The sequence below is a fragment of the Danio aesculapii genome, chromosome 1 (assembly GCF_903798145.1).
Source record: "Danio aesculapii chromosome 1, fDanAes4.1, whole genome shotgun sequence".
Classification (NCBI taxonomy): Eukaryota; Metazoa; Chordata; class Actinopteri; order Cypriniformes; family Danionidae; genus Danio; species Danio aesculapii.
This window is the reverse complement of record NC_079435.1, coordinates 41,106,147-41,118,833: the sequence shown is the minus strand read 5'-3', so window position 1 is coordinate 41,118,833 and position 12,687 is coordinate 41,106,147. Positions and strand designations below refer to the sequence as shown.

The 12,687-nt window shown below is 35.5% G+C and overlaps 1 protein-coding gene across 3 annotated transcripts in view; it reads left to right on the top strand.

Annotated features, from left to right (window-relative positions):
• The window catches only part of fnip2 (folliculin interacting protein 2), a 40,166-nt gene that overhangs the window by 10,038 nt on the left and 17,441 nt on the right, over positions 1–12,687 (top strand). For 2 of the 3 annotated variants that reach the window (XM_056460491.1, XM_056460501.1), the window contains exons 2-10: positions 3,356–3,479; positions 6,614–6,706; positions 6,848–6,948; positions 7,033–7,110; positions 7,205–7,266; positions 9,210–9,272; positions 10,152–10,223; positions 11,824–11,959; positions 12,039–12,240. In XM_056460491.1, coding sequence (XP_056316466.1) covers positions 3,356–3,479; positions 6,614–6,706; positions 6,848–6,948; positions 7,033–7,110; positions 7,205–7,266; positions 9,210–9,272; positions 10,152–10,223; positions 11,824–11,959; positions 12,039–12,240 — 931 coding nt within the window. The remainder of the gene's footprint in view (positions 1–3,355; positions 3,480–6,613; positions 6,707–6,847; positions 6,949–7,032; positions 7,111–7,204; positions 7,267–9,209; positions 9,273–10,151; positions 10,224–11,823; positions 11,960–12,038; positions 12,241–12,687) is intronic. The other variant, XM_056460511.1, reaches the window with a different exon arrangement.

Sequence of the window (12,687 nt, the reverse complement as noted above, 5' to 3'; positions counted from 1 at the left end):
ATCGTCATTTCGAATTTAACAAAACCTTTTGCTGCTTTGTTTTATTACTGAGGTACAAAAAAGGCAACTAAAATAAAATGATTCAATTAAATACTGTAAATGAGTCAGACTTTTAAAATGTAAATACTAGTAAATGTTGTCACTTGACAGATGCACAAGACATCTGTGAGCAAATCAAAGTAATCTTGACTAGTGAATTCAGCAACTTGTGTTATAAATGGGATTTTACTGTAAGAAGTTCATTTTAGAATGTTTAAAATGATACTGCATTAGTCAATATGATTTAAAGCAACGTTTTCCAGTTACTTTTAAATATCGATGAATAAATTAGAAAATTACCCATGGCAAATTTGATATATGTGGTTTGATGTACAGTTAAAGTCAGAATTATTAGCCCCCCCTTTGAATTTTGTTTCTTTTTTAATTATTTCGCAAATTATGTTTAACAGAGCAAGGACATTTTAGCAGTATGTCTGATAATGTTTTTCCTTCCGAAGAAAGAAAGTCTTATTTGTTTTATTTCGGCTAGAATAAAAGCATTTTTTCATTTTTTAAAAAAAACATTAAGGTCAAAATTATTAGTCCCTTTAAGCTATTTTTTCCGATATACTACAGAACAAACCATCGTTAAACAATAACATGCCTAATTACCCTAACCCCCCTAGTTAACCTAGTGAAGCCTTTAAATGTCACTTTAAGCTGTATAGAAGTGTCTTGAAAAATATCTAATAAAATATTATTTACTGTCATCATGGCAAAGATAAAATAAATCAGTTATTAGAAATGAGTCATTAAAACTATTATATTTAGAAATGTGTTGAACAAATCTTCTCTCCATTAAACAGAAATTGGGGAAAAAATAAACGGGGGCACTAATAATTTTGACTTCAACTGTATATTCGGCCCACAGCCCTCAGTCAAGTTTGCTTTTTGGCCCTTTATAGGAAAAAGTTTGGGCACCCCTGCTATAGACCCTCTCCTAAAAGAAGTCCAGCAAGTAGCCAAAATAGGTCTCCTTCATTGTGATCTGTTCGACCAAATGCATTTTAATGCCAAGTTAAAGAAATCTCTTCAAATGCATTTTCAACTGACTCTGGAAGTGGTAATGTTATACGATGTTACTTCTTTAAGTGTCAGTGTGTGTGCGTGTGCGCTGTGTGTGAATGTGTAGTGGCAGTACCACCCCAACCAAGTGTTTTTCTCTCTCTTTCCCTCCATCTCTCTGTTTCTCTCTCTTATATACTGACACACACACACACTCAGGCAAAGTCTCAGTAGGAGAGGATAAAGAGAGCCTGTGCCCTTCGTGTGTGTAAGTGTGTGTGAGGGATAAAGGCAGCCTGTGCATAGCAGTGTATTGTTAGGCAGCTGGGTTAGAAAGACCAAGCAACATATCGTCTAACACACACACACACACACACAGACACACATACATAAACGCATATTAACACATTAGCAGTCTATATACAAAGTCCATACACTCAAAGCAAACAGACACAATGATTGCCAACTCACACATGGACACTGATATAACACACACACACTGCATCATCTGCACAGGCAGAGAGAAGGGGCGCTGCCGACACTGTGTGTCTGTGTGTGAGTGCGTGTTTGTGAGACTTATGCAGTCAGAGCTCAGACAAGCAGAGATGGAGATGGAGACGGTGCGCCTGTGTTTTACTTTGTTAGACTGTGGTGATGTTTGGATGTTTAATATAAGAAACATGTACGCGTGTGAATGGTCCACTTTCCGTGCCTTCCGTTGCTCTCTTGGCCAGTTTCAGGCATCTTGTGGGTTGTTAATCATGCCTATTTTGGATAGAGCTTGGAGGCTGGAAATGAGTGTCTGATCACTTGTCACACACCAGGATGGAAAGCAGGTAGGGAGTGTGTGTGTGTGCGTCTGTGTTTTTGATATGTTTAGGTATGGTGCACTTAAATGCTTATTGGTTTACTGAAAGTTTTGGTGCAATAATAGTTTTAGTGCAGTTTATCTACAAACGAAAGGGACATTTTGAAGGGGTTTCATGCATCTTTGCCATTCAAGGTCAGAGTTTGATAAACCGTGACCGTCAAGCTCAAAAAATATCAAAAATAGCACCAAGTCGTCTGAAGCAATATAATTTTGTGCAAGGAAAATAACTAAATGTGCACTACTGTAAAACAGACTGAGGTTAGTAAGATTAAAAAAAAACTAGTGTTTTTATCCCACAAGGAAGATATATTCTGTTAAAAATATTTTAAATAAACCTTAATAATAATATTAAATGTTTTTTTTTTTTTGTAGCAGTTTAGCATATTAGAATGATTTCTGAGGAATCATGTGACACTGAAAACTGGAGTAATGGATGCTAACAATCAGTTTTGCGTCAGTGAAACAAATGACATTTTAAAGCTAAATGAAATAGAGTTACTTTTAAATGTGTTACTTTAATATGTAACGGCGTAGACTAACCACCTTGGGTCCCCAAATATACTCCGATTGAACAGTTCCTACAACAACACTACTTTCTAATAAAAACAATCAAACAAACATAATAATCTAAAGAACTTTTCTTCCATTATAGAGGTCTTAGAAATTTTCTGTAGATGATCGGTTATAATGGAACCATCAATGCTTATAAATAACCGTTATTTTTAAGAATGCTGATGTTTTAGCAAAAAGCATTTATTAAAATTTAGAATCTTAAATGTAAAACTGTTTTAAATCACTAATAATTTGCTGAAACATGATGAGGGTGCATAAATAATGAAGAATTTCAGTTTCAAGTGAAGTATTGTAGCTTGATTTATTTCAAGTTTTCCAGTCTTATTGTATTTGTTGAAGAGAATCGGATACTCAAGACTTACACACGCATTTTTATTGAAAGGGGATGAAAAACTAATTTGTGACTTGTGTATGAATGTTTTGACGATAAAACATATGAATAGAATGTGTATTTTTAAATGATATTAGAGAACGTTTTTATTCAGAAATATTTTACGTCAAATTTTTAAAAAGATGGCGTTTTAGAATATTTCTCCTTAAACGAAAAGATTGTATATGACTCGTTTCAATGTAGTTGCTATTTGTATGTTTTTTTGTACAATGTATGTTTGTTAAGAAACTGATATGATTGTTTGTTATATATTGTATATTTAGTATGTTTTGCCATGAATATAGTCAATGCTGCTGATATGGCATTAAAACATAAATAAATAAATAAGTATTTGTTGAAGATTTGAAAGGAAAATTCAAATGTAAAAGATTTTTTTTGTGGTTAAGTATGTAAGTATTGTAAGTGTGCAAGTATTGGATTTGGGATGCTTTTATCAAGCCGAGTTCACCTGTTTCTCTCTCTCTTTCTCTCTGTAGTTGGGCATCTGCTGAGTTTGATCTAGCTCAGATCAGGCTGATAGTGTATCAGGACTGCGAGAGAAGAGGACGACAGGTTCTGTTTGACTCTAAAGCAATACATAAACTGGACGCATCTGAGCCGGTAAGTTCCTAAATGTGTGTAAATGTGTGTGGGGGGTGTCTGTGAGCACTGTTTTGGGAGGAGTCACATGCTCTGTAATCCAGCTTGCTTGGATCTCATGACAGGTGTGACTGCTCAGCTAACTGGGTCAAAGCATTTAGCACTCATGAGAGTGAGTGTGTGGGTTCTATCTTGAATCATGCTTGCTGACTTTTGATTTATATGGAGTTTGGTATTATACTTATTTGAAGTCTACATTTTAACATAAAAATGTTTTTTTATTTTATTTTATTTTTTTTTGCGTACTGACAACAATTCTGTCAAAAAGATCCCCATTCAGACAGATGTGTGAAAACAGTTTAAAATACTTTATTATGTATGCCAGGCCAATAGTTGGCGAGCTTGAGCAGCATGAACACAGTCGTGTAATCTGCCATTGTTGTTTTGGTTGCACATATGCATGAATGCGCATGAACAGTATGTACTTGCATATTCTTTTAAACCATCACTGTCTCATTAGAAATACATGCCTCAGCCTACATTATTGCGAAACTGCAAAAACGTACTTATATATTCGTTTCACTGCAGTTTCTATTTAAAATGAATGCTATAGAGCAGTTTAATGGCAACTTCTGTTGCTTTTCAAACTAATGATATTTACAGGGACACATTATCGACAAATAAAGTATTATTTACATGCAGTCCTTTGCACATCACCAATTAAATGCCACAAAACACCTCAACAAGGTCCATTTATAAAAAAATACATTTGCCTCACATTGTTGTCCCCAATTGGATAACTTTTCTGGTGCGGTCAGTTTGCTCAGTAGTTCAATTTGTATATTGTTGTGATGGAGAACACTTAGGTTTGAGTCCAGTGAAACAAAGTTCTACAAAACAGGTAAAATCAATGCAAAATCATGGTAAGACTGCAGTGCACTGTTTCTCTTGTGTTTGCTTTTGAAAACAGTATTGGTTGGGTTTAGGGAAGGATTTAGCTCATTGGTTCACTTGTTTATCAGTTCGGCAAGCCCCACCTGTGCATAAAGGACATTTAACTAAACAGTATAATAAAAATGTATAATCTTTGTAATGGTGGCGCAGTGGGTAGCGCTGTCGCCTCACAGCAAGAAGGTTGCTGGTTCAATCCTCGGCTGGGCCAGTTGGCATTTCTGTGTGGAGTTTGCATGTCCTCCCCGTGTTCACGTGGGTTTCCTCCAGGTGCTCTGGTTTCCCTCACAGTCCAAAGACATGCGCTATAGGTGAATTTAATAAGCTAAATGTATGTGTGTAATACATGAGTATACAGTATGGGTGTTTCCTAGTGCTGGATAAGTTGGTAGTTCATTCCGCTGTGGCGACCCCTGATTAATAAAAGGACTAAGCCGAAAAGAAAATTAATAAATGAATAATCTTTGTAATTATATCATCTAGTAGTGGAGCTGTTATCTGAAACATGTAACGAAATGTACCAGATGCAAAGTATTTTACAGTTCACAAAAATGTGTGCTGAATCATGTGTTTTCTTGGTTGTTATATACTGAACATGTTATATGTTGTTTAAACTTTCCCACCATAGCAATGGTGCATTTTTTTCCCCGTTCACCTACTAGTGAAAACTGCCTTTACATTATATTATAATTATCATAATTACTAGAATCTTACTAGTATCAAAGTGCTCATATCATCATACAACTTATAATAACATCTTGTAAGATAATTGTCAATGTTAATTTTCTGAGAGCTTGGCATTTCTCTAATCACATCAGTCTCACCAAAACACTTAGTATTTTTAAAATAGTGACACAATCCAATATGAAGTTTTCAAAAGGGTTATTAATGAAATAAAAGGTTAAAATGTCATACACAGAAAAAAATGACAAAAAACTAAAACCTTAAGTAGACCTCAGGAAAAAAATCTACTGAAAAAATATATGAAGTGTTTAATTGTGCTAACCGAATTGTATTTGCATTATGCTTACTGTATTTCCACTGTTGCATTACTAAATTCCTCTATTGTTTGAATACAGTCTTGACAGTTTTAAATCAAAGATTTATTTTTAAGTCAACCCAATTATACCCATCCATCTAGACAGTTGTTATTGAATGTCTCTGGCTCTCTCTGAACAGAGTGTGATTTATTGTCAGTAAGTTGTCACATGATTGGTCTGTTTATTCAGCTCTTTAGCTTTTGTGAGAGAGAGAGAGAGAGAGAGAGAGAGAGAGAGAGAGAGAGAGAGAGAGAGAGAGAGAGAGAGAGAGAGAGGAGAGAGAGAGAGAGAGAGAGAGAGAGAGAGAGAGAGAGAGAGAGAGAGAGAGAGAGAGAGAGAGAGAGAGAGAGAGAGAGAGAGAGAGAGAGAGAGAGAGAGAGAGAGAGAGAGAGAGTATTGAATTGTATTACTTATGCAAGAATATTGCAGCGGCAGACACTTTCATATCATTGCTTATGTTTGTAATATATTTTAAGTAGGAATATTTTAAGTAGGGGTTTGACATGCAGGTTAGATAAGAAAACTTATAATTATTTATACAGTGAAATATTTGTTGTAGTGATTCCACATCATTGCACAACTGGTTTACATACTTTCTGTGAACTCTGTCTGTTTTTAGCTGTAGCATTTTCAACTTGTGTGTAGAGAGAGATGAAAAATAGCATGTTTGGAGATGGCACAACCATGTTTGGAGATTTTAAAAATAATTTGAAAAGTCTCTTTCTCTTATCAACAAAACATGTATTGGATCAATAATAATACAGTTAAAACTGCAATATTGTGGTATTATTACAATTTAAATGAGTTGTTTTCTATTTTAATATTTTAAAAATGTTAATAATTGACGTGATGGCAAAGCTGAATATTCCGCATCATTACTCCAGCCTTCATCTGTACACGATATTTCAGAAATCATTTTGATAGTATTTAATGAACAGAATGTTTAAAAGAGTTCTATTTAGTCTGGATTTTATAAAACATTGTGAAAATAGGTACTGTCTCTGTTAATCAGTCGATCAGTGCATTTGTGTAAAAACCCATTAGTCATAAATAAAAAAAAATAGTAGCCATTTCTGTGGAGAAATCCCCTTGAATCTATAATGACCAAGAAGATTAAGATACACAGTGTGATGTATCATGTGAGTGACCGATTGTTTCTTACAGACGGCTGATGAAACCAAAACTCCCCCTAACCGCAGCGGAGCTTGCCATATCGGCAGCCAAGCAAATGAGAAAGACAAGCCTCCTACATATCAGGTTTGTGCATTTATACACTGATGTTTAGCTTGTATCTTGGAAAGTTATTGTAGGAACACTTCAGATCATAATATTCAAACATATAATGATATATTTTACAACTACACTTGACTTGTGTGCATGTATGTACTGTATGTTCAGTATACCAGACCGGCTTCAGACGTGAACATGCTTGGAGAGATGATGTTTGGCTCGGTTTCCATGAGCTACAAAGGTTCAACTCTTAAAATTCACCACATTCGGTGAGCATTTACAATAAACACTATATATTATCCAGGAATTAGGACTTCCGGAATCTGTATGTGAAACACTGTGTTGTCTGACAGGTCTCCACCGCAACTGATGGTCAGTAAGGTTTTTTCCACCCGGTTTGGAAGCAGCAGCACCTCTGGAAGTACAAACACGTATGTCTCTTATTTCCTCTTACAATTTATCTTATTTTGATCTGGCTCTATTGTTGCTATCACTCATTCTTTTCCTTATTTTTATTACTTAAAGGCTTCAAGACAGTTTTGAGTCGATGAGCCAAACTTTTCCTAGTCACACCAGCAGCAGCATAGGTAAGATATTTACAAACTCTTCGTTCTTCTTAGTCAATTTATTTACACTTTTTTCCAAAATCTAGTGAGCTACCGAGTGCCAACGTGCACAGCAGTCTAACACATAATAGATTGTTCACACTTATCACAAAGACAAAATGATAGGGGTCTTAATTATTTATTTTTAAGGTTCACACATCACCAAGTATACACTGACCAAAGCTCAATTAAATAATCCAAGATGGCCGATGAGAGGAAATGTTGGGGACATTCTACCAGAAACAGACATTTTTACTTATTAAAAACATGACAGGGCCTGACCTTTAAGCTTGTCGTCCTCAAAAAATCTTACAAAAACAAGCATAAAATCATACAATTTAATGATAGGATGCATCCTTGATCACTGTCAGCTTCTCCTCCATCAAAGGATTTCACTTCCTTTAAGTCATAGCCTTAAATGTGTATTGCACGCATTTTATGGTAAATTTTATGTAAATGTGACAGGACTGACAGAAACATGGGGACGATTGTAAATTTATTTGTAGTATTTATTTGTAAAATGTATATATAATTTCAAGTTTTTCATCAATTGATGTGAATGATAACAACTTTAACTTGCTATTTATGAAGTGTTTTTTCTAAATAACAGTTTTTAGCAAAACAAAACTATTAAAGCTGTAGGTTCAATTGGGCTGAGGACAAGGACAATGACAGGGTTTGTAGATTAGTATAGTGTTTTTAATAAAGAACAAAAGTCTGAGAACCAAATGAACGACATGTTCCTTTACAGAACAACTGGGAAATTAACCTAAAATCAGGCCATTATAGACATTTTTGGGATGAAATACTTTTATTCACTGTATTTGTTTTATTTCAGGAACAGATAATGTACGTTTCTGGTTTCATTCAATTCTGAAATCCATTGATAGAAAATAGTTTAAATTAAGAACGACAATTTTACTCAGTGTTTGGTTGTGATGTGTATTTTATGAGCATTAAGAAGTTAGCTTAGCAATTTTCTAACATCAAACTGTGTAGGGCTAGTAAAAGGGGCTAGTTTTCTCCACATAGGAATTAAGCAGTTAGCTTACTAACATGCTAAAATCAAACTCGGAAGGAGTAAAATATCATGGTTTTCTCCACAGGGGAATTGAGTATTTAGCTTAACAACATGCTAATATCAAACTCTATTTGGAAGGAGTAAAATATCTGAATATTTAGCCTAACTACACACTAACATCAAACTATATGTAAAAGGAGTAAAATATCATGGTTTTATCCACACGGGAATTGAGTATTTAGCTAAACAACATGCTAACATCAAACTATATGTGGAAGGAGGAAAATATCATGGTTTTCTCCACATGGGAATTGAGTATTTAGCTTAACAACATGCTAACATCAAACTATATGTGGAAGGAGGAAAATATCATGGTTTTCTCCACATGGGAATTGAGTATTTAGCTTAACAACATGCTAACATCAAACTATATGTGGAAGGAGGAAAATATCATGGTTTTCTCCACAGGGGAATTGAGTATTTAGCTTAACAACATGCTAACATCAAACTATTTGTGGGAGGAGGAAAATATCATGGTTTTCTCCACAGGGTAATAGAGGATTTAGCTTAACATCATGCTAACATCAAACTCTAAAATATGGGTATCCTACAGTGGGGAGAGCTAAAGCTGTTAAGGGCTTTGCTTACCGCAGTTTTCTGATTGTTAGGATTTCTAGACGGCATCATGGGTAATGTAGTTTTTCTACACAATTCACTGCTAAACATGATTGTAAGTTGAATTAATGTGAACAGATGGGTCCAACAAAAGCAAATACAACAACCTGAAAAAGTGGATGCGCACATTTCAGTGGAATGGCAGCTCACTAGGACTCCTAAATCTTTCTCTGTATTTCATCCAAGTGTCCTCCTCCTTAACATGGCCATGAACTGCTCCTCTTTCCAGGAGTACGCCATGTACCTAGCGCTCCTTTGCTCTTCCTGGCTCGGAGTGCATCTTTCTTTGCAGGTTTGTGTGGAATGCTGAAGCAGCGTGAGCATGTGTTCATCTCACATGCACTCATCCTTTAGCTATGTTTCATTTTCTACTGTGTGCGCTCTCTCTGGCTGATTAGCCCTTGATTTGATTTCAGTCCTCTGACCTAATACACTTCCTCTATCTCTGACCCTGTTTCACTACTGGTGTTAACGTTCTTGGGTGATGCTATCACAACAGTCAGGGCAGAATGCAATTTACACCTGATGATAGAATGCAACGTGGAGTTTGAGAGATAGGATCGCAAATTGAATTGTAGGTCATTTACATCTAAATAAAGGGATGGTTCACTCAGAACTGAAAACTGTCATTTACTCACCGTTAACTTCTCACAAACTTGTGAGCTACTTTTTTTGTTGAACACAAAAGAATAGAATATAGATATTTTGAAAAATGCTGGAAACCAGACACCAGTGACTTTTATAGTATTTGTTTTTTCTACTATGGAATCAATGGTTTCTAACATACTTCAAAATATCTTCTTTTGTGTTCCACAAAACACTTGAGGGTGAGTAAATTATAATTTTGGGGTGAACTATCCCTTTTTCAGTTGTCTGTAATTGATGTTAATTCCAAGAGTAAACAGGGTCATTTTGGGACGGCAGCATTGCTGTGGATGAAACGGCAGTATTTTTAGGTTTCGCTGGTTAACTACACGCTTTCAGATGCTTTCACACTTTTTGCAGTGTTTGTTGTGTGCGTGTGTGTGATTCTAACCTGCATGATCTTTTTTTTTTAAAACGGGCTCAGGAACCCCACACCTCCAGCAAATCGGGCACCTTGTGTAGCAGTACATATGCCATTTCTTCAATTCCTGCTGAATGTTATGGTTTAATGACTCTCTTTTTCCAGCCCACAGCAATCCAGTGGACATGCCGAGCAGAGGACACAGTGAGGACGGAGACAGTGGCATCGCTCGCTCAGGTATAAACACTTTAATAAAGGGCAAAGTCAGAAGACAGAATTTTTGCGTGAAATGTCCCTTTAATATAGATTTTTAAAATGTAAATAAATTCTCCCACTGAACAAACATTACTATTTGAGTTTGATGTCTAATGTTTTTTTTAATAGAAATTACAACAACAAAGATTACAAGATGAAAATTGACAGTAAATAAATATTTTTAAATAATTGATCCTCCTGTTTTAACTTGGTGTTAATGAAATCATGCAGCTTAAACATATCACTTATTATTCAGACAGTTAGCTATACAGCAGGGCAGTATCTCTGGACAGTAAATTGATTATGTTAGCTATTTTTTATCAATAAATATTGTTTAATTTGATTCTGGTCGATAGCAGATATTTAATTGTGCATGCTAATGTTCTCTGCTTTGTTTAATACACCATATTTGATCAACTTTTGTATAAAAAAACAATTTTCATTCTACTATATATCAGTTATCTTCAATACCAGGAATTGTTTTGGCTTATTTAGTTGAACTTTTCACTAAAATGTTTTTGTATGTAAATAAAAGTAAGCAGTGTTGCCAGATATAGCTTGTGTTTTACAGCTCAAAAGCTGTCCATAACCCGCCCAAATGCACAAAAAAAACGCCAAAATATTAGATTATTATTTTATTTAAATCAAAATTAACCTAGTTAATTTACGGTCATCATTTTTAACCATACAGCAACCAACCCCAGCAGAACCAAAACGTAAGCGGATCACATCAAAACACTGCCACCTCTCACCCACACACTGCACTTAATGTTGTGTAGATTACACTACCTATTAGTATGTTTGACTTTGGAAATGGGGTATAAGGTCGTCCCATTTGGTGTTTTAAGTTCTTTTGAGAATAATTAGGTGCTGTTTGTCAATCAGACAAAGCTTCTATGTTTGTTGTTTCTGCCAGTCGCAGAAAAAAACCATCGATAAAAGTGTCACGATAAACCGCAATGAGTTTAACTGCAGGCGCTGCATGATGCAGTTTGCACCATTGCCATTTTTGGCATAAACGCCATTTTTTTACCCGCACCAATTTTGAACCAATTTGAACCAAATTCAAAACCGCCCAATCTGGCAACAATGCAAGTAAGTCTATGTATGTTTTATTTGATTTTACCGTAAAAGGATAGCTCACTTAAAAATGTAAATTCTGTTATCCTTGTTTCAAACCTTTTAGTTTCTTCTTTTCTGTTCAACACAAAAGAAAATAGTTTGAAGAAAGCAGGAAATCTGTAACCATTACCTCTTCCTACTATGCAAGTCAATGGCTACAGGTTTTCAGCTTTCTTCAAAATATCTTATTTTGTGTTCAACAAAAGAAAGAAACTCAAAAGTATTGGTAACTATTTGTGGGTGAGTAAACATTCATTTTTGAATGAACTATCCATTTTAGACACCAGTTTTGATAGAGTATTTGATTTTGGTGTCTCATCTGTAGCCATGGTCTTCACTGCTATTATTATTCATTGTATCACTAGCCTAAACTGTATATTACAGCTATTTAAAAAAGAAAAAAAGAGAGAGATATATAATGTAAATATTGTTGATCAAATTCCACTTCTCCATTGTGTAGCATCTCTGAGCAGTTTGCTGGCCACCCCGCAGCCTTCACCTGGCTCTTCCTTCAGCAGTGGCTGTGCCAGCAGCTACCAGCGCCGGTGGCTTCGCAGCCAGGCCACCAGTCTACAGCACGGCCCCATGCCCCGCTGGTGAGTTCAGTGTTACACAAGAAACCAGTAAGAAATGAAGAAGCCAGATTAGATGTAGTTGTGTATGTTCTTTCATCAGGAACGCAGAGGAAATGTTCAACCTGTCTGATGAGAGCTGCAGCTCCAACCCTGCCATGATCCGAAGGAAGAAGATTGCCATAAGCATCATCATCAGCCTGCCAGAGAGAGAAGAGGAAAACCACAACTTTCAGGAGTTTTTCTTCTCCCACTTTCCTCTTTTTGAGTCTCATATGAACAAACTCAAGACTGCCATCGAGAGGGTGAGTGTGGAAGCACAGGACAATGATTTATTATAGCAACCTTTGTAGGACTAGGTGCTGTAGGGTTTCATCAGAATTCATAATCAGAATTCAGACCTGTAGCCAGCCTGGTGAAAGGAGTGGTTCTTTTTTCTTAAAATATGGACCTTTTTGCAGTTATTAGTCTAATTTTTTATTTAATTATGAGGTTTAAATACTTTTTAAGCACTATTTTTTTGTTGGAATAGCTTGTCAGATGGTCATCAACCAAATTTTTTTGATGTAGGCTACCAAAACATTTTCTAAAGATTTAGAAGAATTTCTTTTTATTAATACTTACTTTTCAAATACAAATTTATTACATCATAAATCATTAGAAAAAAGCATGCTGTTCAAGTTTTAAATGAAGAAATAGCCTATTGTCATATAATAGGCAAACACAAACTGGCCCCCACATTCAACTTTCCT